Source organism: Pantherophis guttatus, chromosome 10 (genome assembly GCF_059756535.1).
Source record: "Pantherophis guttatus breed Tessera chromosome 10, ASM5975653v1, whole genome shotgun sequence".
NCBI lineage: Eukaryota > Metazoa > Chordata > Lepidosauria > Squamata > Colubridae > Pantherophis > Pantherophis guttatus.
The window spans coordinates 1,844,574-1,868,563 of NC_142072.1; the positions used below are offsets into that span (position 1 = coordinate 1,844,574).

The 23,990-nt window shown below is 50.1% G+C and overlaps 1 protein-coding gene across 6 annotated transcripts; it reads left to right on the forward strand.

Annotated features, from left to right (window-relative positions):
• Positions 1 to 652: 652 nt before the first annotated feature.
• Positions 653 to 23,538, forward strand: DMPK (DM1 protein kinase). 6 transcript variants are annotated; one of them, XM_034438162.3, is made up of 15 exons: positions 661 to 5,159; positions 11,238 to 11,329; positions 12,276 to 12,359; positions 12,737 to 12,832; positions 13,845 to 13,993; positions 14,515 to 14,608; positions 14,941 to 15,141; positions 15,650 to 15,913; positions 16,866 to 16,951; positions 17,954 to 18,059; positions 18,796 to 18,938; positions 19,445 to 19,542; positions 20,326 to 20,402; positions 20,758 to 20,838; positions 22,218 to 23,538. In XM_034438162.3, the coding sequence occupies exons 1-15, from the start codon at positions 5,000 to 5,002 to the stop codon at positions 22,314 to 22,316; spliced, it is 1,830 nt and encodes a 609-aa protein (XP_034294053.1). In that variant the 5' UTR covers positions 661 to 4,999; the 3' UTR covers positions 22,317 to 23,538. The 6 variants fall into 6 exon arrangements, with proteins under 6 accessions (XP_034294055.1, XP_034294053.1, XP_034294054.1 ...); XM_034438163.3 differs by having other exon boundaries at positions 15,650 to 15,898; XM_034438164.3 differs by lacking the exon at positions 20,326 to 20,402 and having other exon boundaries at positions 653 to 5,159.
• Positions 23,539 to 23,990: the final 452 nt, after the last annotated feature.

Here is a 23,990-nt window from a genome sequence, read left to right on the forward strand (position 1 = left end):
TTAACCCTGGTTCAACTTCTCTTACACTAGTGGGTGTCCAACCCTGTCAACTTTTAAGATTTATCAACTTCAACTCCCAAAATTCCCCAGCCAGTTTTGTCCTTGTGGCTTCATCCACAAATCGTAACGTGGCCAAGGTTGAACATCCCTGTCTTAGACAGTCTCACCCACCCGCCCACTCTGTGCACTTGGTGGGCACCAGGTTGGGGAAGGTTGCTGTGAAAAGCAGGTCCTTGCTGACTTCCAGGTGTAATTTGGAGAGGCAGCCATGGAGGTTGTCAAAGTTGCAGGACCACAATCTTTCATTCAGAGCCTGTGTTGCCTGATCTGGCCAGGATCCCCCTCCATGGGGCAGCAAGCGCAGAAGGATCAGCCAGGGCAAAGCACCCAGCTGCTGGTGCCACCTTTTGTCAGGAACAGCTGCCTGCCAGAAATTCCCTTTATCACAATTTTACTGTTCTCGGCCTTCCCTTTTTTTATGGTGGCTGCTTGAGAGCTGTTGAGATAATAAAGTTATAAATAAATAAAGTTATAAAGCAATACAATAACACAATAATACTGTACAGGGAGGTGACTTTAGAGCTTGCAGGAAACCCCTGATCAGAGCCTAAAAACACGTCGTGGAACTGTGAGCCTCTAATAGTGAATGAATGTGAATGAAACTCCCACTACCCCTGTGAGTGGAGGGATCAGTATTTATTTATTTATTTATTTATTTATTGGTCGGTCTGTTTTTTCTCTCTCTATCATCTGTCTATATCTATTCACCTACTATCTCTCTATTCTCTCTCTCACCTATCACATCTGTCTCTATCTCTGTGTCTATGTATATTCCTCTGCTCTATCACTCTAGTAACTATTCACTATGTCTATCATCTATCTTATCTACCTACCTACCTATTTTATCTACCTACCTACCTACCTATCTATCCATCTTTATCATCTGTCTTTCTATCTATTCCCCCACTATCTCTCTATCTCTCTATTTTCTCTCTCTCTCATCTATCTATCACATCTCTATCTCTGTGTATTATTTATTGGTTCGATTTATATGCCGCCCTTCTCCGGAGACTCAGGGAGGCTTACAATGCGTTAAGCAATAGCCTTCATACTTTTGTATATACCTGCTTAGTAGGGCTTTCGCCCCCCCCCCCAAAGCGGTGTTCTTTTTTTATACAAAGTCAGCTTATTGCGCTCACAATCCGGGTCCTCATTTTACCTACCTCGGAAGGATGGAAGGCTGAGTCAACCTTGAGCCTGGTGAGAGTTGAACTCGCAGTAATTGCAGGCAGCTGGCAGCTAAGTGCTACTTTAACAGTACTTTAGTCCGCTGCGCCACCAAGGCTCTATGTATATTCATCCGCTCTATCTATTCACTCTATTCATCTATCATTCTGTCATTCTATCTGTTTATCACATTTAGAAACCAAAATGCCACCGATAGCAAATTTTAACTCTAGATTGCAATGGATGAACCTACATAGGCAAAGCAAAGCTATTGGCTGAGTGTTAAATGAATTGCCCCCACCCCCAAAGAGGCCCTGGCCTGGCTTGAGTTCATCTTCCATGGGGCACACAATTAAACCACCAAGCTAAAACCAGGAAACTGTGAGTCTGACTCCTACCTTGTGCAGGAAGTTAACTGGGGGGACCTTGAGCCAGCCACTCTCTCTTAGCTCTAGAACAGTGGCAATGGCAAACTATGAAGGAACTCTTCCAACAAAAACTGCAGGGACTAATCCAGGCAGTCTCCAGGAATCAAGGCTGATTTGAAGACACAAAAACCAGACACACACACATCCCGAGTCCTCTCTCAATTGCCTCCTCTGGACAATTTTGAGACTTTTCTTTGTCCATTTTAGCACATCGGTCTTGTTGCCACCAAATGCGATTCCCATTTTCGTAACGTAGGACTTCTGGTGAATTGTGCTTGTTTTTCTACACCTCATGGCCTTCCTTCCCCGTAAAGCAAAGTTTCCCAATTCTGATAACTTTCAGATGTGTGGACCTCAACTTCCAGAATTCCCCAGTCAGCATGGCTGGCTAGGGAATTCTGGGAGTTGAAGTCCGCAAAGTTGCCCAGGTTGAAAAACTCTGCTTTAAAGAGAGAAAAGCCCTGGCTGTGAGCAAAATCTCTTCCACTACCCTTGTCCCTCATCCCCCTTGCTACCTCAGTCCTCCCACAGTCACACTTTTCCTCGCCTTGCTTGATGAAGACTTGTGAGAAACTTGGAAATCTGCCATTGTTCTATAAATTGGCCTAATTAACCCATGAAGAGAGAGTTCTAGGATCACCTGCCATTCCCAGGCTGGACACCAGGGGATGCTGTGGGCCACGCAAGTTTGTTAATGGAGAATTCTAAGGCTGGTTACTTAGAAACAGGAGGGAAAACAGACAAAACTGGTTAATATCTATAGGTAATTCCTGTTTGCAGATAAGAAATTGCAGTGGTATGTTGGACATCCTGGCGTGGGATTAAAAACAGGGCAGGGAGGCCGAATCTGTTTTAAAATCTGGAATCCGGAAGCGCCTTTTCCGACTAACCAATTTCAGTAGAAAGTTTTGTGAATTGCCTTTTGATAAAACCACATTTTATTAAATCTATTTTTTTAAAAATAAAATAAGAAAATGCACGCCCAGATTCCTAACCTTAACCCTGGCACTTTGATCACAGGGAAGCCATTTTGACTTTTCTGACCTCCTAGGACCCCGCTGTTCCTAACTTTGCTCCTGAGGAAACCAAAGAGAAAACCAGCTGTGAAATCTTTGCAATTTGATTTTTGCTGCCTGCAAAGGACAGCCTGGAGGGTCCCTGCTGACAAGAGAGAGTGTGAGGGTCTCTAACCCAAGGCCCCAAACGTTCATCAGGGCAGGAGGATGAAAAGGAGAGGCTGAGAACCCTTGCAAACCATTCCCAGCCAGCTCCCCTGCCCCCAAATGCTGGCTGCTCCATGGTTCCATTTAGGCTGCAGGAATGTTTCTGTTCTAAACTTAGCTTAGTGGAGCCTGGCCAGAAACAGCTCGCAAGGAGGGTGGGTGTGGGTGGGATGCTTTCCAACGAGCTGACCGGGGGCCCCTATCACAGCAAGGCGGGGGGGACTCAAGCAGAAATAAACCCCCTCCTCAAATGTCCTCACAGCCTGGATGGATGGGAGAGAGAATCCCACCCCCCCTCCCCACAATCCTCTTCCCTGTTTACCTCCTTATCGCTCCTGTGAACATAAATGGATATTTATAAGTTTTGCACCGAAGGCTTCTGTCTGTCCGTTTTGCAAATGAAAATTCTGGTCTTTCCAGGCTGCTCCAACCATCTCATCCCCATTCTAGCCCGTTTGCTGACTTCACCTACCCTAAGGCAAGGGGTATTTTTCTCCATAGGGTGAAAGAAGGAAGTCATTGGTTGAAAAGGCCCTGGTCGGATCAAGTCAGAGACCATCCATGTGTGAATGAGTTATGCCAGCAAGGAAGGGTTTCCACGTGATCTGTTGGAAGGCCGGTCCTTCAGGAGCCTAGTGAGTGCGGGGAGCAAGCAGGAGTGGCCTTTTAATTAAGGTGGTGTCAATCAATCAGAATAGAGCTGGAAGGGATATGAAGGTCTAGTCCAACCCCTGCCTCAAGCAGGAGACCTTCTACCACTTCAGATAAGTAGCTGTCCAATCTTTTCTTAAAAACCTCCAGTGATGGAGCACCCACAACTTCTGGAGGGAAGTAGTTCCACTGGTCAATGGTCCTCACTGTTGGGAAGTTTCTCCTTAGTTCTAGGTTGCTTCTCTCCTTGTTGAGTTTCACCCATTGCTTCTCGTCCTGCTTTCTGGTGCTTTGGAGAATAGGTTGAACCCCCCCCCTTCTCTGTGCCAAGCCTCTCTCTTCCATAACTGGAAGACAGTTATATCACCCCTCGTCTGTCTTCATCAGAGAGCTGAGCAGCGCCTCAGGAGCAAACAATGTTCCAGACCCCCTAAGTCGACAGCATAACTGTGATTTGCTGGAGGGGCTTTTAAACCCCCTGCCAGAAGCTGCAGGACTCATAATAAACCTGACAGGGCCGGGATGTGTTTAGACCCCAGGCAGGGAAGGGTTAAAAGGAGGAGAGGAGCCTCTTGGCCTGAGACCTTTAAATGGGCACCCTTGCCTGTTTGCTCCTGCGCAGGCCTTGGCACCAGATGGCAAGCCAGGCTGGATTGGGCAGGAGGGTGCAGGAGGGCGAGGTGTGGCTTCCCAGGGTCAGGGGGTGGGGTGGGGCTGAGCCCGAGAGGAAACCCAGGAGGGGGGCAGAAAGAGGGCTGGTGCTTTTCTCTCCCCCCCTGCAGAGGGGGCCTGGGGGGGAGACGTTTTGGGTGCTTGGAACTCAGCAGAGGAGCCAGGGAAGGCCAGCCACAGGGTGTGCCAAGCACAGGCAGCCAGCGACGGACGGACGGACGTGGTGTGGGGAGGGAGCATGCAAGACCCGGAGAAGGAGCCTATTTTGGCTTGAAAGGCAGCACACTTGGGACACTGGGAAAGGCGTGGAAAGCTGGCGTGTTGTGTGTTTGTGTGCTCCGGGTGGGAAGAAGAACCTCATCGCCTTCCACTCTGGGTGGCCACAAGGCAGGCAGGAGAGCCAGCCGGGGGGGGGGCTCTGTGTGTGTGTGTTGTGTGGGGGGAGGGGGGAAGACCCTGTGTGTGCACCAGGGAGGGAGGAAAGGCTAAAGCTGGAGTGCGCAAGAAAGAGAAATCTGTGCGTGCAACAGGAGTTGTGAAGAAACTGTCCAGCCCTCCTTTGGTGGGACACTGAGCATTTCCGTGCCGGACATCCCTTCCAAGAAACAGGTGAATTAAAGAACTTGTGTGGCCACCCAGGAAGGAGATGGTCAGCCGGGAGGGTGCCCACTCGACGTAGCCCCTTCCGCTGCTGCAGCCGCCCCTCCTCCAGGCTGCAGCCAGAGACCTTGCGGACAGGGTACCCAGCCTGGAGTGAGCCCACCTGGGGTGTCCCCAGCGTCCAGCCAAGCTGGCCCCATGGCAGCAGAGGTCCGACTGAAGAAACTGGAGGAGCTGGTGCTTGACCGCAACGCGGTGGGCTTGGAGACGTTGGTGGACCTCCTGTTCTGCGTGCATCATGAGCTGAGCACTTCGCCCCTGGCCCAGGAGAAATACATCACGGAGTTCCTGCAGTGGGGTGAGTCCCGTTGGCAGCTGTTATGGGGGGCCGGAGAGAACTTGATGGTTGATGTGCTGCCCCAAAGGGGGCAGTGAGAAGACGGGGTGGGGGGTGCGCTACAGATTTCCAGGGAGTTTGTGGCTTTGGGGCATAGCTGCCCAGAGTTGCTTTGCAAATGAGATGGGTGGCATACCTATTTTGGTCTAGGAGTGAAGGCACCAAGCTAGAAACTGGGGGACGATGAGTTCTAGTCCCTTCATAGACCTGAAAGTCAGTTGGGTGACTTTGGGCCAATCGCTAGGAGATAGAGAGTTCTAGCAGTTCCTTGGGTATGAAAGGCAGCTGGGTGAGTTTGGGCCAGTTACCAGGTGATGGTGAATTCTAGTCCTGTTTTGGGATTATGAAAGCTGGCTGGGTGAGTTTGGGCCGGTCCTTCCCTCTCAGCCCAACCCACCTCACAAGGTGATGGTTGTGGGGAAAAATAGGAGGAGGAAGCAGCATTGTGTGTGTTGGTTGCCTTGAGTTATTTATAAATCAATACAAAGTAAACACCCACCCACACCCAGTGAATAAATAAATAACACACCTTCAATTCTATTTTGCCACTTCCTTAGCTTTGGGTTAGTCTGAAACTTGAAAAAAGATTCATTTGTAATTGGCATGCTTTGGGGTGTTGAAAGCGATGCCTACCACCCTTTCATAAATCAGGCTGTGACTAACTCTGGGTTGTGGGTCACACTTCTGGGGATTTGTTCCCGAGAAAAGTCTAAAGTGACAGAGAGGAATGGATACCATTAACTTGTTCTTCGATATTCACCATTTAGTTGATGAGTTGTGTTTATTATTGAGATCATCCGGGGACCTGGAAGCCAGGATTTATGGCTGTGGGGTTGAAGTTACTTTTGAATGAGCACTTCCTTATTTCCCTCTGGCTGGAGGCAGGACCAAACTTTGCATCTCTTCACACGACGTTGTTTCTCCCTCATCTTTTAAGTGTGGTCTCCTTCGAGGAAGGGGGAGTGGGATTGAATAGAGAGGAGACTGCCTGGTTTCTCGAATAAGGACCGACTCCTGCCTTGGACAGGAGATTGGACTGGAAGACCTCTTAAGGAATCCATGATTCTTTGTGGTTTACTCATGAGAAAGTAAGGTTTTTTTTTTTTTTTTGCAAGAGCAACTAAGAAGATTAAAGGCCTGGAGACAAAAACACACGAAGAATGGTTGCAGGAACTGGGTATGTCTAGTCTAGAGAAAAGAAGAATTAGGGGTGACATGCTATCACGTGGACGACTGCTATCAATATTTGAGAGGCTGCCACAAAGATAAGGGGGACGATTTATTTTCCAAAGCACCAGAAGGCAGGACAAGAAACAATGGATGGAAACAAATCAAGGAGAAAGGAGAAACTTCCTAACAGTGAAGGCAATTAATCAGCGGAACAGCTTGCCACCAGAAGTTGTGGGTGCTCCATCACTGGAGGTTTTTAAGGAGAGACTGGGCAGCCACTTGTCTGTATAGGATCTCCTGCTTGAACAGGGGGCTGGACTAGAAGACCTCCAAGGTTCCTTCCAGCTCAATTCTGATTGATTGAGGATCTGAGTATTATCAGGACTTGCTTGCTCCGGCCTTGGTGAAGACCAGAGTCTCCAACCTTGACAATATGAAGAGACCTGTGGGCTTCGACTCCCAGAATGCTGGCTGGGGAATTCTAGGAATCGAAGTCCACAAGTCTTCAAGGGGGCAAGGTTGGGCATCCCTGATGAAGACCAAGATCACTTCCATTTTTATCATCCTTGATCCTGGGCGAGGCGTGATCTGGGAGATCGGTGGGGCAGGGCAGAGCAGAGCGTGGGGCTCCTGGGGCTCCTGTGAGGAGTTTCTCGGCTGCTGTGACTTTGGAAAATGCCATAAAAGGCCTCCTGCGTAGGACAGGCTGGGCCCTTTTCTCGCTCTCTTCTCCGTCGCTCCTCCACGGTGCTCTTTATTCCCGGGAAGAAATTGCTCGGTTTTCCTTGCAGAAGTGGCCCTGCAGGGAATGGGGCAGGCCTGCCCAGGGATGGGGTGAAGTGGGGCAGGGAGAGGTTTTCAAAGCAAGGCTGTGAAGGGCAGGAGATGGCCTGGATTTGGCCGTTAACCATTTGCGGCTTCCTCCAGGGCTGACAGTTAGGATGTTCAGACAAAGAGAACAGGCTTCAGATGTCCTTAACCTGAGAGGAAATAGGGGTACTCCACCCATTTATGGCCACAAACGGACCCAGAATTTCACTGCTAAGCAAGTTAAATCAGTTGTGCCCGATGTTGTGAGCGTTTTTTGGCCAGGGTTCTTAAGCGAAACGTAGCTGTTGTTAAGCGAATCGTACGGTCGTTAAATGAATCTGCTTCTGCCGTTGAGTTTTCTGGGCAAAAGCCAGCGAGAAGGTTGCAAATGACTCTGAAAGACAGCAACTCTCGTGAATGCGCCCCATGGGGATGCTGCGATCGTTATAAGTGCGAGGAACGGTCGTAAGTCACTTTCCCCTTTGCTGTTGTAACTTTGGATGGTCACTAAACAAATGTACCGTATGTCTGTCCAAGCTTCAAAGGAAAGGTCAAAGGTCCTCTCCTCTGTTTGGTGAGGTATAGGGACACTGCAAAGATTTCCTGAAGTACAGCTAGTCCTCAATTTACAACAGTTCATTTAGTGACTGTTCAAAGTTACAACCGGATTGGGGGGAAAAATGGCTGATGAGCATTGTAGCATCCACCAGGGTCACGTGACCAAGATTCAAATGCTTGGCAACTGACTCCTCTTTATGACGGTCACAGTGTCCCCTTTTGCAACCTTCAGGCAAGCCGAGTCAATGGGGAAGCCAGCTTCACTTCACACAGTCATGTTACTAATTGAACCACTGCAGCAATTCACTTAACAACTGTGGCAAGAAAGGTCATAAGATGGGACAAAACTCACTTAATAAGTGTTTCACTTAACAACAGACAATGTTGGGCTCCGTTGCGGTTGTAAATCGAGGACTACCCATATGTGTGGAATTTCACCCTCAGCTTCAGGCCTCACCTGGGGACTGCAGGTGCACCATGGTGAGAAGCACTCTGCACATGCTCCGAAGCCCTTTGCTCTTGATAGGGACTGCAAAAATCACTTTTTTTGAGACCAAACCTGGCTGAATCCGGATAAAAGCTGCACCTTTGGACTTTTGACAGTGTGTTTACTGCATAAAAGTTTCCATGGGCAGGAATGCTCCACACCCCCATCCTGCCCCCCCCTTGCGCCCCCCCCAGCCGTGAGCAGCCAGTCTCCCAGGGCCCCGTTGGAATCTGAGAATTGTTGCAAGCCCAGATTCCCAACCCGGCCGGTGCCCGAAATAGGCACCCAATGGCGCAGCTTCTTTCCCTGTGTCTGGCAAGCCTTTTGGCTCGGCTGGGGAGGGAGGCTGACCCCCCACCCCCACCCCGACCCTGCTCTTGGCTGGAGGGTTGTGTATCTGTTGGAAGAGGCCAAAAATAATCCCGGGTCTCGAGGAACCCAAGATACCTTCTGGCCTTGGCTCCTTGCAAGAACTGAGTGTCTCTGCAGGTAACTGCAATCAGGCAGGCAGGCGGAAATGGATGGATGAGAGAGAGAGAGAGTGGATGGATGGATGGATGGATGGATGGATGGTAGGTAGGTAGATAAAATAGGTGAGAGATGGATAGATAGATGAAAGATGGATGGATGAATGGATGAATGAATGAATAGATAGATGGGAGAGTGGATGGATGGATAGATAGATAGATAGATAGATAGATAGATAGATAGACAGATAGACAGATAGATGAGAGAGTGGATGGATGGTAGATAAGATAGACAGACAGACAGATGGGATTTGCAAAGCCAGTCTGAGAAGAACCAGATAAACTGGGTTACTCCGTATTTTCAAAATTCTGCAAATAATTCTTTTAAAGTGCTTGAACTCTACGGCTACTGAGGTTGACTCCAAATGGATCTAGGCTGTACAACAGCATTTGTTCTCTGATAGCGCCTAGAACTATAGTATTTGTGTGCCTTATAATAATTAATACCAATTATTTATTAGGGGGCTCATTGCATAAATTCTTCCTGAAAATTACGCCCAATTGCCCAATGTGGCTGTGTCGGAAATCTAAGAAATATGAGAATGGAAAAAAAAAAGCTGCTTGTTTCCCTTCTGCCCTTGGAATTTGGTCCTATTTCGGTCCTTTCTTGGCCGGTGCCAAGCATCAGCTGCTGCCAGCCAGCCGTTTTTTCTCTTCCCCTCGGAGAAGGAAGCAGGAAGGGGCTTCTTAGCAGGTCTGCCTCCAGTTCTCAGCTGCCGCTGGGAGATTCTTGGGGAAGGAGGCTCCTTGCAGGCCTTCTGTCCAAATTTGTCCCTTCATTTTTAATGCCCCTCCTTTTTAAAAATAATAATAATAATAATAATGAGTTGGCCTAAGGTAACAAGATAATTCTCTGCCTGGAGAATTTACTCATTTATTAAGAACAGATTTCCTTATACCACCTGTATGTATCCCCCGATTCGGAGTGGTATATAAAAACACAAGAACACTCCATCCCTCCCTCTGTTCTTGTGTTCCTTCCTTCCTTCCTTCCTTCCTTCCTTCCTTCCTTCCTTCCTTCCTTCCTTCCTTCCTTCCCTCCCTCCCTCCCTCCCTCCCTCCCTCCCTCCCTCCCTTTTTCTTTCCTTCCTTCCTTCCTTTCATCCATCCCTTCCCTCTCTCTCTTCTCACCTCCCTCCCTCCCTTCTCCTTGCAAAGATGCAGTCCAATTGATGGACCCAGCATTCTGCAACTAGCCAGCACAACTTTGCTGCCCCAGGGACCCCAATGCCACCTAGACAAGGGGACTTTCTTCAGAGTCACCCCGGCTTCAGAATGAGCCAGAGGTGGGCTGGATGGAGGGTGGTCAGTGCTTTTGCTGGGCTGCCTCAGTCAGGCCCTCCTCCCGCAGCCTTTGAGGACCCTTGCCCAAGGTGCCGACTGGGGATGATGAGTCTGGTCTCCTCCTTCCCATCCATGGCGCCAGTCGGGGACTTTTCCTCCTCCACCGTCTTGTGCTGTTTGCGTGGCCTCTGGGCGCCCCGTTCCCTTCCCCAAATGCATCCCATTCCAGCTGCCTTGATCACATCCTGCAGCTATTTTTACGCCGCTGCTTTGCCAGCCGGTTTAGCTGTTCTCCTGCCAACCCCTCCGCCCCCCCCACTCCTCCTGGATCTCTTTGCTTGATCTTTGGGTTGCCATGTGAGGAAGTTGTCTGAGATCCTGGAAGATGTTATTCCTCTTCTCCGCTGCCAAATCTGGATATCTGGGCAGGCCGGCAGCTGAGTCACCCGGGGAGGTTAAATCTGATGGCCACCTGACCTCTTCCTTGTTGCAGGTCACGTGGATTCTTACCCCCCACTCTGCTTAATTTTTTCCACCCACACATTTATTTTTAAGGCGTGCAGCTCAGTCCTTGTGGCTGGCTGAGTCACAGGTCCAGGATGGTCGTGGCAGGATGCCGATCCTCTGCGTGGCTATTAATATTTGTGGACGAGAACTTGGCTATAGCCAGGAGGGGCAGGGGGGCTTAAAGGGCCAGGCCACTGCAAGCAAGGAAAAATTATTGATTGGTTGATTAAATGTATACGCCACCCATTCCACTGACAAATGACTCCTGCATTTTCACTGAGCCCAAATCACCATCAATGTTTGTTTGTTTATATACCACCTTTACAAATAATTCAAGGCAGCAAACATATCCAGTGCACCTTCCTCCTATTTTCCCCACAACAACAACTCTGTGAGGGGGGTTGGGCTGAGAGAGAGGGACTGGCAGGAAGCCACCCAGCTTTCATACATTTCATACATTTCATAAATGTATGAAAGGGAGTAGAACTCACCATCTCCTGGTGATTGGCCCAAAGTCTCCCAGCTGGCTTTCATGCCCTGATCCTAAAGCAGGACCAGAACATAGTGAGAGGGTGTCTCCCATCTCCTCCTTTAAGCTCTGCAGTTCAGGGTTCCTGAATATTTAATTTAATTAACCCAAAGTGGGGATTAAATGAGAAACCCCAATAATGTCCTTCTGCTTCTCCTTTTCTCCAGCGGAGCCGGTCACTTCCAGACTAAAACAGCTCCGGCTGCAGCGAGATGACTTTGAGATCCTAAAAGTGATCGGCCGAGGAGCTTTGAGCGAGGTGAGGAAGAAAGACGGGCCATACTAGAGGGTAGCTTTGGAGACCCCCAAAGCGATGTCCTTGCTGGCAAAAACCAGCATTTGGGGATGCCTCTGTCATAGCAAAAGTGACCACTTCAGGTGGATGGACCAGTATGGAATGAAACTGCCTTTATATTTTAGGAATTTTTTCCAAAGATTTTAGACAAATCTGGGGTGATGGGAAGGAGGTTTAGGAAGGATGCACTTAGTCCGTCGTAATGGGTTGAAGGAATAACCTTGAGGAACAGAAGAAGATCCATAACTACGACAAGAGATAAAAGTCCCAGGGCAGAAAAGTAATCTGAGAAAGCGTCTCAGACTTGACCTTCCCTAGTTCTCATGAACATAAAGGGAAGGAGGGGAGATGCGCATTCAGACGGGCAAGATTGATGCCAGCCTTCCGAGGCAGACCAAATTTGGAAGCCAACGATGCATAAGCTAATACAGGTGTCAGACTTGCCACAAACCTCTAAAATAGAAACAATCCTTGGCTCCATTTGTTGAGAAATGTGCTGTAGTTTTATTAGCGATCAAGCATATAGCAGTATAGCAAAGCTAGAATTGAGAATCACGCGCCAAAATCCCCAAGTTCTACTCCCCCCACCCCCTTAACTATCTCTCACTGCCCAGCCCAGCATCACCAATCAGGTTCAGGCAAGATGTTTTCCTAACGGACAGTCCAAGTGTAGTTTGTTATGCGGTTCCCTCCTTCTTCTAGCTGGGTGACCTTGAGGCAGCTTCTTGAGGAGACGCAGCGTTTACTTTCGCTTCCCCAAGCATTCCCCTCCTTTCATCCCCAGAGTTCATGGCAGTCTGTCTCCACATAGCAGCGAAGCCCAAGCGAGCGAAAGGTGGCAGCTGACAACAGGACTTTTATCGTTCAGTTTATCTCGCATGTGTCTCCCTTGACTGTTTTACCTGCGCAGGTGGCGGTGGTGAAGCAGAAGAGGACCTCCCAGGTGTATGCCATGAAAATAATGAACAAATGGGACATGTTGAAACGGGGAGAGGTAAGACATCTGCCAAGCCATCATGGCTACCTAGGCAGGATTTCCATCAGTGCTGGGTCTGTTCCAGGTTTGCATAAGTCCCTTCAGCCAGATTCCTTTATCATTTTGCCACTCAAGAAACCCAAGAAAAATTGCCTTGGATTTTTTTTTCCGGCGCAGATTTTCTTAAGACATGCTGTTTGGCGTCCCAAACAGCAAAGCTGGCTGAGGAATTCTGGGAGTTGAAGTCCACAAGTCTTAACATTGGCAAGATTGGAGACCCCCGAACTAGGGAACTGTAGATAGAGCCTCATCCACTCGTGCCCGTCACATTACGAAGCAGACGGTCTGCCCAGGGATCTCCGTCTCTCTTTGAAATCTCAACTCTGCTCCTCCAGGTTTCCTGCTTCAGGGAGGAGAGGGACGTCCTGGTGAACGGAGACAAGCGTTGGATCACGCAGCTGCATTTTGCCTTCCAGGATGAGAATTACCTGGTGAGCCCCACCGTAGCTGATGGGAGCACCGTTGATTTAGCATTTATGTGGCTGTGGCTGACTGATTTATTTAGACCTCCGAGTCGCCTTGTAGAGGAGATGGGTGGTATGAAAATTTTAAATATTATAATACTACCCTGTACTATATATGTATACTATATGCTAACTACATAGTATATAGCATAGCATATAGCATGGGGACCCGGTGGCTCAGTGGCTAAGATGCTAAGCTTGTCGATCGAAAGGTTGGCAGTTCAGCGGTTCGAATCCCTAGTGCCACGTCATGGGGTGAGCTCCCATTGGTTATCCCAGCTTCTGCCAACCTAGCAGTTCGAAAACAGGTAAAAAATGCAAGTAGAAAAATAGGGACCACCTTTGGTGGGAAGGTAACAGTGCTCCGTGCGCCTTTGGCGTTGAGTCATGCCGGCCACATGACCACGGAGAAGTCTTCGGACAGCGCTGGCTCTTCGGCTTTGAAACGGAGATGAGCACCGCCCTCTAGAGTTGGGAGCACATATGTGCGAGGGGAACATTTATCTTTATAGTATATAGCACATAGTATATAGTGCATAGCACAGCACAGCATATAGTATAGTATAGAGCAGGGGTGTCAAACTCGAGGCCCGGGGATTGGATCCGTCCCGTGGGGTGCTTAGATCTGGTCCGCGGGGCCGCCCTGGAAACAGCGAAGGACTGGCCAGTGGTTCCTCTACCAGCAAAAACAGACCTTGGGAGGGCCGAGCTCCATTTTCACTGGCAGAGGGTCCACCCTGCCCCCTTGAGGTCAAACACAACCCTGATGTGGCCCTCAAAGAAATTTGAGTTTGATACCCCTGGCATAGAGTATATACCCAGAATATGCTATGTCCTATAACCTACCCTACCCTACAGTATACTTACTATATTATACCATCCTAGAGTTGAGTCTGTGCTGTGATGGAGATGTCAATCAACTTGCCTAAGAACGGGATGGTCCCTCTTCCTTAGTTCTCCTCCTTCTGCCTTTCTCCAGTACCTGGTGATGGACTACTATGTTGGGGGTGACCTCCTGACCCTGCTGAGCAAATTTGGTGACCGCATCCCGCTGGAGATGGCCCGGTTCTACTTGGCTGAGATGGTGATGGCCATCGACTCCATCCACAGCATGGGCTACGTGCACAGGTACACAGGCTGGGGGCGGGGGGGTCTGAGGAAGCAGAGGCTGCTCCGTGAGACGTTTGCAATCTCCGGAACATCCTTCTCCTCATGCACAGGTAATCCTCCATTTACAACCGTTGCTTTAGTGACCGTTGAAAGTTACAGCGGCCCTGAGAAAAGGGACTTAGGGCCAGTTTTCACATGACCATTGCAGCATCCTGATAGGTGATGAAAATTCAGACGCTCGGTGACTGGCTCATATTTATGACGGTCGCAGTGTCCTGGGGTCACATGATCCCCCTTTGAGAACTTCTGACAGGCAAAGATTCACTTAATAACTTTGTCACTAACTTAACAACTGCAGGGAGTCACTTGACAATGGAGGGAAGAAAGGGCATAAAATGAGGGAAAACTCACTTAACAAATGCCTTGCTTAGCAACATAAATTTTGGGCCGTAAGTCAAGGATTACCTGTATCTCCTGAGTTCACTTGTGGTGGTTCTGCCCATCCTCCTTGCCAATCGTCTCCACTCTCCGCCTGTCAGGGACATCAAACCCGACAACATCCTTCTCGATCGGTGTGGGCACATCCGGCTGGCGGATTTCGGATCCTGTCTCAAGCTTCGAGAAGACGGGACGGTGAGGCTTCCAACCGAGTGGGGCGGGCAACCCTAAGAGCGTGAATTTTATGAGGAAAATAACCATCATGGCTTAATGATGGCCAAGGGGGCTGGCTTTGACCCAAAGACCTTTCTGATTTCCTATCAAAGCTACACACAAGCTAGGATTGCCCATGGAGGGTCTGTGCTTCAAGGCAGTCTGGCAGGGACAGCTGAGGGGGATCCCCCCTCTGCCCCCCTGCTTGTGGGCTTTCCAAGGCCCCCCCAACCCCACCTGGGCCATATCAGAAACTGGATGGGGCAGTTTGGACGCCGGTTCCGAGGTTCTCACCCCCATTCTCACGGTGGCAGGTCTGTTCCACAGTGGCAGTGGGCACCCCAGATTACCTCTCCCCGGAGATCTTGCGAGCAGTGGAAGATGGGCTTCATTCCTACGGCACAGAATGCGACTGGTGGTCTCTGGGCATTTTTGCCTACGAGATGTTCTTTGGGCACACCCCCTTCTTTGCCGACTCCGTTGTGGAGACCTACGGCAAGATTCTGCACTTCAAGGTTGGTGGCCGGAGGGATTGGGAGGGGTGGGTTAACGTGCCCCATTGCTGGACCGAGAGGTGAAGTGGTTGAAGGTATCCTGTTCTACTGTCAGAGGAGAATCTTTGTGGGGTTGAACTGTGGGGTCCTTGGTGGTCTCTGAGCTAGATGGTTTTCCTGCAGACGTTTCATTACCTAGCTAGGTAACATCATCAGTGCTAAAGGGGAATAGGGTTTGTGGAGAAGAGGAGGAGGAGAAATGAGGGATCCTTGGTGTTCTCAGAGCTGGGTGGTGTCCTCACAGACATTTCGTGACCCAACTAGGTAACATCATCAGTGCTAGAAAGGAGGGGGGGTTGTGGAGGAGGAAGAGGACTATGGGATTCTTGGTGCTCTCTGAACTTGCTGGGTTTCTTGCAGACGTCTCATGACCAAACTAGCTAACGTCATCAGTGCAATACCCCGTACCCTGTTCTGCTTTCACTTACTTGTTGCTTCCTCCTTTTGTCCCAACGTTCATTTTTCCAAGGAGCATTTCCGCTTCCCCGTCTCGGCCCCAGAGATCCCCCCGGAAGCCCAGGCTTTAATCGAAGGGCTGATCTGTCCTCGGGAGACACGCCTGGGACGCCACGGAGTTCAGGACTTCAAGGAGCACCCGTTCTTCGTCGGCATCGACTGGCAGGGCCTGCGGGACTGCAGCCCGTCCTTCGTGCCCGAGTTTGCCAACGCCACCGACACTTGCAACTTTGACGTGGTGGACGACTGTCTCACCGACATGGTGAGAGGGGGAGGGGTACGTGATCTCTTATTTTTCTCCCCTTTTCCTTCCTCTCCGCTGCACCCGGGGCTGTCCTATTCGTTCCTGGGTGGGCTGAGTTTTACAGGTAGTTCTCGACTTACGACCGTTCATTTAGTGACCATTCAAAGTTACCACGGCACTGAAAAACGTGACTTAGGACCATTTCTCACACAACCATCGTTGCAGCCTCCCCTCGGTCACACGTGATCAAGATTCAGACAGCGGACAACTGACTCATATTTATGACGGTTGCGGTGTCCTGGGATCATGTGATCCCCTTTCGTGACCTCCTGATAAGCAGAGTCAAAGGGGAAGCTGGATTCACTTAACAACCGTGTGACCGTAAAACGCAGGGATTTACTTAACAATTGTTGGCAAGAAAGGGTTGCAAAATGGGGCGAAACTCACTTCACTGCTGTCTTGGTTAGCAATAGAAATTTGGGGCTGGATTGCGGGTCGTGAGTTGAGGACTACCTGTAACAGAGGTGGAAGGGACCTTGGAGGGCTTCTAGTCCAACCCCCTGCTCGAACCCAAGACTCTAGATGAGGGATGTCCAACCTTTGAACTTTAAGACTTGTGGACTTCAACTCCCAGAATTCCCCAGCCAGCATAGCTGGCTGGGGAATTCTGGGAGTTAAAGTCCACAAGTCTTAAAGTTCCCAAGTTGAACACTTTTCTCTTATACCATTTCAGAAAAACGGTGTAAGATTTTTCAAGAATCTCTTGTCCCAAAATGTAAAAAAAAAAAAAATGTTAAGCAAGCATGATAGTTTCAACAGCTTGATATCTAGAAAAAACCTTTCCCCCTCCCTAAAAAGAAGACCCTCCCCCAACCTCTTATATCAGGGAAGCTGCCTTCCGTTCTGCTTCTCTCTGCTAACAGCTGAGCTCTGACTGCTCTGCTCTGACTGGAAACGTCCCTCCCTCCCTCCCTCTCTTTTCCAGGAGACCCTGTGGGACGTCATCGAGACCTCTCCCCTCGGAGTGCAGCTGCCCTTCGTGGGGTACTCCTACACTTACACGGCTGAGAAGTAAGAAGCGTTTTTGGCACCCTTTTGTACTTTGCAAAGGCTGTGTAAGTCTCCACTCAAAGGCTAGGCTGGAACTTGCAACCTGAAGGTTTCTTTCTGGTGTCGATTTCCACAATAGTTCTGGATCCAAAGATTGTTCTCAGCAGGTTCTTCACCCGGAGAACTGATCCTTGCATCCTTGTTTCTCAATCTCAGCATCTTTAAATTGGGTGGACTTCAACTCCCAGAATTCCCCAGCTTTATGGCATTGGGGGAGGGGGTGGCAAATCCTCCCCTCCATCTGCTTTCCAGGGAAACTCGGAAGGGTTTTGGTCCCAAGAGCTGGGCCAGGAGTTTAAACAGGTCCAGTATGGTTGGTGGGTTGGGTCTGGCATATGGCACCTCTGCTATTGTGTGATGGATATTTTAATTTGATTTTTTTTCCTAGAGGCTTGATGACAATTGTTTTCTTAGTTGTTGTGGTTAGCCATCTGGAGTTACGTAGCATGACAAGCAGCCACGGATCTGTTCTCCATGAATAAATAAATAAATAAAACCCAGCCATGGAGAGGCAAAAAGGACCAGCTGGAGATACAGGGAGTCCTCGACTTACGACCACAATTGTGCCTAAAATTTCCATTCTTAAGCGAGACAGATGTTAAGTAAATTTTGCCTCCTTTTATAGCCTTACTTGGCACAGTTGTTCAGTGAACCACTGCAGCTGTTAAGTCAGTCATACGGTCGTTAAGCGAATCTGGCTTCTCCGTTAACTTTGCTGGTCAGGTTGTTGCAAAAGGGGATCACGTGACCCCGGGACACTGCAACCGTCATAAATACATGCCAGTTGCCAACCGTCTGAATTTTGATCACATGACCACAGGGATTCTGCAACCATTATAAATTGAAGAACAGTTGTCCCTTTTTTCAGTGCTGTTATAACTCCGAACGGTCACTGCAGGGGTGGTTGTAAGTTGAGGACTACCTGTACAGATGCCGTGGGTTGAGAATCTCCCTTTCTCTCAGACAGAAAGACCCCAAGGAAAGAGACCCCGGTCCCATCGCCATGGATGTGGACCCTGCTGGGAAGAGGCCGTCGGAAGAAGCCCAGGAAAGGCCTCCAGAGGAGCTGGTAGGTAGACAAAGGGGAATTCTCTATCACGCCTCAAGGCAGGTAGCATGGCGGCCATCGCTTATTTATTATTTGAGAGAAGGGGGCAAATAAATCAGTGAAATAAATTTAAAACTTTCAAAAAAGAAAATTAAGAGGCACTTCAAAGACCTGTGTGGAAAAATAAAATAGGGAAGAGGAGAGAAGAGGGGAGGGGAGAAGAGGGAGAAAAGAGCAGAGAAAAAAGGAGAGAAGGAGAGAAAAGGAGAGAAGAAAAGAGAGAAAAGGAGAAAAGAGGAGAAAAAAGAAGAAAGGAGAAAAGGAAAGAGGGGAGCGGAGAAGGGACAGGAGAAAAGAGGAGAGGAGAAAAGAAGAGAAAAGAGAAGAAGAGGAGAAGAGAAAAGAGGAGAGGAGAAGAGAAGAGAAAGGGAGAAATTAAAAAGGAGAGAAGAAAAAAGGAAGAGAATGGGAAGAGAAGGGAATAAAAGAGGACAAGAGGAAAGAAGAGAAGAAAGGAGAAGAGGGGAGAAAAGGAGAAAAGAAGAGAAAAGAGAAGAGGAGAGGAGAAAAGAGAGAAAAGGACAAGAGGAAAGAAGAGAAGAAGAAGGGAGAAAGGGAAAAGTGGAGAGAAGATTGCCTAACACTTCAATGCAGTGCTGGGTTTTAGTCGCGTGATCTGGAGGTGCAGTGGAAGCCATAAAAGGTGGGGGGAGGCTCCGTTCTGTGTTACACAACCACCGCTTGTGTTTCCCGCTAGGCCTGTAAGCTGCCCGATGGGCAGAAGCTGGACCAGTCCATGTTTCTCGAACTGCAGGCAGCCTTCGAGGAGGAACTGAAGAGCCGGGAGATGTTGTGTCAAGAGCTCAGCATGGTCAAGGTAGCCAACCAGACATTTGCCAGGTGAGTTGAAGAGGCGGGGAGCTCCGTGGTCCCAAAGAGCCGAGCTTTCACGGTGCCTGGCCCTTGCCTTGACTTCTCCATTATCCCCTCTGGACAATCCCTTTGGGGGGAGGAAGCATCACGGAGGGGTCCAGGGGAGACTTCATGCTGGTCCCTCTGGATCTTCACCAGGTTCTCCAGGTGAACCAGGAGGCTTAGAAGTCAACAAAACACAGATAATTTGGTCCAGGCCAGGGGTCTCCAACCTTGGCAATGGGAAGACTTGTGGACTTCTAACTGCCACATAATTCCCCAGCCAGCATGACTGACTGGCCCTCTAAAACAAGGGTCTCCAACCTCGGCAACTTTATGACTTGTGGACTTCAACAACAGCTTTGCTGGCTGAGGAATTCTGGGAGTTGAAGTCCACAAGTCTTAAAGTTGTCAAGGTTGGAGACCCCTGCTCTAAAAGACCCCAACTTTCTGATGACAGTCTGATTTTTTTTTCCTTCCCCCTCCCCACCCAGCCAGCTAAAGGATGCCGAGAACCGAAATGTGGAACTGGAAGCTCAGATCCAACGCTTGAAAGAGCAGATCGAAGACATGAAAGCAGCAACTGAGGAGGGCAAGTCCAGTCTTCCCCTGTAGACTGTTTCCCATTCTGATCAGCTCTGGCCTTACTTACTCCCCGGGGCGACTTGGGCCACCCCTGAAAGTACAGGGAGTCCTCAGTTTATGGGTTTAGTGGCCATTCGAAGTTACAACAGCACGGAAAAGAGAGATTTACAACCGGTTTTCCCACCTATGACCGTTGCAAGCATCCCTTTGGTCACATGATCCAATTAAAATGCTTGGCAACTGGCATGTATGTATGACGGTTGCACTTTTGTGGTGGCCTAGCCATGAAGCTAACTGCCTCCTGTTTGGAAGGTTGAGAGTTCAATCCTAGGCAGCAGCAGATATTTCTCTCCCCGGACACAAAGAAAAAAAATATCTGCTGTGAACTCCACATAGGTGTCAGGAAGGGCATCCAGCCAGTAAATGCTCAGCTCTATCCAGTCGCTCTGACTCTACCCCGAATTAGTTACGGGATGAGAGTTGTTAAAGGGAGTATGTGATCATCATTTCTAACTTTCGAAGCCAAGCAAAGTCAATGTGGGAAGCCAGATTTGCTTAACAACTGCATGACTCACTTAACAACTGCAGTGATTTGCTTAACAACGGTGGCAAAAAGGTCATAACGGGGGAGAAAATTCACTCAACAATGAGAACAGGATCCCTAGCATGGAATGCACGATGCTTGGCGCTTTGGAGTGCAGTGATTCTCGCCCAACGCATTTGAGCATGGATACGTGTCCCGGCCCCCTGCCAGGAGGCCCTCGGCCCCACATTTTTCTTTTCCTTCCAGCTGCTTTAGGCTGGAGCCCACCCTGGCCCCCCAACCTCAGCCAGCCTTTCTTGCACTGCGTGGAACGGCCAGCCCATGTAAGACTCTGCGGGGAGAAAAAATAGGAATCTAGGGGGAAGGGGCTTTGTCCAGCCGAACAAGCTTTGCTGGGATTTGGGGAGGTGGGGGGGCTGCACCTGGACTCTGATATCTTCCTTCCCCCATTTGAACATTTTGCCTCTTTTAAAGAGCCATCGGCTCTGTTAAAAGCAGGAGAAAAATGGCACTGAGGGTTTTTTTTTTTCCCAAGAGGACTAGGAACTTGGTTTTGTGAACATTCTGTAGGTGCTACACAAGGAACAGAGGCCACTACGCGGGGTTCCCCCCCCCGCTTTCCTACCCGTCGGTGGACGCTGCGCCCTGCTGACGTCGACCTCTGCTTTCTCTTTTCAGCAAAGCGGCACCGTGGCATCCCGGCTCTGTGAATACCCGCTTGTGGTACCTCTGTACCGGCACTTGCTGCTCTTTTCGAGGGTACGTCGGCTGCTCTCTTGGGGCGCATGCCGCTTTCTTCTCTCGCTCCGAGCGCTGCCCCAGTGCATGCCTCCAGCTAGTTGCGGGTCTGCGCCCATTTCCTACACCCCCTTTTCTTCCTTCACGGGGAACCGAGTCTGGTGGCACCCCCAGAACTTGGAAGCCCATCGGCCGGTGTCCCCGAGACCCTCCCTGCGGGTCAGGGCACAGACACGCACTGCAGGCTTCTGAACCTGGGGAGGTTGGCTGTTCTGTCTCTGCGTGATTCACTCTTCTGCTTGGCTGCCTTCTCCCTCCAGAGCTTGAAGAATCTGGAGTAAAAAAATCGAGGAATTGCAAGATGGACCAACTCAAGAGCGCTCGAATCCCACTATGCAGTGTTTCTCAACCTTGGAAGCTTGAAGATGGGTGGACTTCAACTCCCAGAATCCCCCAGCCAGCAGCGCTGGCTGGGGGATTCTGGGAGTTGAAGTCCACCCATCTTCAAGCTTCCAAGGTTGAGAAACACTGCACTAGCGTTTCCTGGTCTCAAAATAACTGGGTTGGAAGGGACCTTGGAGGTCTTCTAGTCCAACCCCCTTCTCAAGCAGAAGACCCCATACTGTTTTCAGACAAATGGCTGTCCAGTCTCTTCTGGAAAAAAATCTCCAGTCTTCCTAGATGGGGGGTTCAAAAGCCCACCCAATCCATCCTTCTCTCCCCCCACTCTGGCATCAATGTTCCACGCTCCCCCACCTCACCTTCAGAACCTTATAACCTCTGACCCCGGAAGGCATGTACGTAAGCAAGCTTAATTTTGAAGCAGTTTGTTTGTGATCATCTCCGTGTCTTGGCAGAACTATTTTCTACCCATATTTTCTACCTTGGTCCGGGCTTTTCCACCAAAATCTCTTCTCTCCCTGTAATTTTATAAGCCTCTTTTCTCTGTGTTCCTGCCCCCCACCCCCACCACTTTCTCCCCAAGCTAAAAACTCTCACGACATTTGCAAGTTTTTTCTTTTTCAGAACGTGGCTGGAGTGGATTATTCGAGGCGTCTCTTTTTAGATATTTTTGGCCAGCTTGAGTAGACCTTTTTTTTTTTAAAAGCATCCGACACCCGTTGCTCAAACTGGGCCGAGAGTATTTGCAACCTAGGTTGTTCCCGTTGAAAGGCGGGCATTTTAATTCCCATGACAATGTGACTGGGGACTGAAGAGGTGGAGCTCAGATCTTTCAGCTGGACACCGCGTGGGCCGCTCCTGCCATTCTCTGCCCAGGAGGGGTAGGGTGGGGTCTCTGCCATCCAATTTCTTTCAGCCACCCACCCCCCGCCCATGAGAGAGCTCTTTGTGGGGAGGGGGTGAGCTGGCATCTTGACCAGTCTGCGTTCCCTTTCCAGGTACGTAGGCCCTGCATCGTCCACGTGGGATACCTGCTCTTGTGCACCGGTGGGCACGGATTGGAGGCCTCCAACCGGGGCCGAGCGGAAAGAGTTTGAACCCTGGTTGGGGCAAGGAAGAGTTGGGCACACTGGCCGCTTGCAGCTGCCCCAGCAAGCCTAGAACCCCTTTGGCGGAGGACTGGCTTGGGCCAAGACAGTGAGGCCACATCCCGGACATCCAGCCGCCCCTCTGGTTCTCTCCCGGGCGCTTCCTTTGCCTCGAGACCAGCGACCCCACTGAGAAAGCCAGGGGAAGCAGCAGGAGCTGAAGATGCAATCCAGGGATCCTGCTTTTCTCAGCACCTTTGCACTCTCTCTACAGACTGCCCCCTATAGAAACCCCACCCCCAAAATCTTGGACGGCACTTTGCGCTGGAAACGCACATCGTCCCCCAAAGGGGCTCCTCCCAAGAGTCGAGATGAAGCCTCTGTGCCGAAAATGCTTCGCCCAGGACGCTGCCAAGAATTTTGAGATCCTTCCCGTGACTTTTGCCGTCCCGGTCACAAGGGCCGTTTCTGCACCTGATGCCCCTTTGGGAGATGAGGGTCGGAAGGGCCCGGTCGGTGGCAGGAGAAAGGCATCCCCATCCCGCCTTCCTTGGTGACCCGTGAGAAGCGACAACTTCCCAACGAGGAGGAAGGGGAAGGGGTCCATCCCCGGTGAGCTGGCAGAGCCCGACTCTGAAGAATTAGCCAAACGGTGCACTCGGCCAGCTGCAATGTGTGCCTTCCGGTTGCGCTTCGAAGGCCACCAACCCCCCACCCCCACTAAGGCCTTCTGGTGCCCATGGACTCCGCAGGGGGATGCTCGTTTCAAACTGCCAGACACTCTTTTTATCTGCACCTCTCCACGTTTGAAAGCAGCCGGCAACCTCCGCTCTGTACCCCTCCACGGTTCAACCCACCCACCCCGCTTTCTAAGTTATTTCGAATGGTGAGGGGGACGTGGCAGCCCTTCCTGCCTCAAAGCGGGAGACCCAAGTCTCTAGTCCCTATGTTTGGAAGAGTGTATGCATGTTTATATAAAACAAAAGTGCATGGAAGCAAAACCGAGCTTGTCGGGGGAGGGGAGGGGGGCATACTGCTAGCTTTAGGGTTTTTCACTTAAGCCCCTCCGGGTGCCCCTCGCCTTCCACGCCCCCAATATTTATTATCCCTCCTTTGTGTAACTCCGTGCATTGGCTGCGCACGCGGGGGCGCCCTGTACGCTCTGGAGTTGAAGAGGGAGGGAGGGTCTCTTGGTTTTCCAGTAGGAATAAAGTCGGATTATTTCCTGGTCTTTGTGGGATGGTTGCGGTGGAAGGAAATCTTTAGGATTTTGCAGCCGGAATCAAATGCACACCGGAAGATGGGGTGGGAGGGACTCGTGGGTGTGAGAGTGCATTGATGCATACACACACACACACACACACACACACACACACACAAGGAATCAGCTGTGTTTCCACGATCCCTTCCCATCAGGCCTTTCACCCTTTGTAGGGAGTCCTCGATTTAACAACAGTTCATTTAGTGACTGTTCAAATTGACAGCAGCCCTGAAGTCACCAAGACCTGTTTTCACTCTTACGACCGTTGCAGCCTCCCTGTGTTCACATGATCAAAATTCAGACTCTTGGCAACACACTTTTGCCATTTTATGACGGTCAGTGTCCCAGGGTCACGTGATCCCCTTTTGCGACCTTCTGACAAGCCAAAGTCAATGGGGAAGCCAGATTCACTTAACAACCGT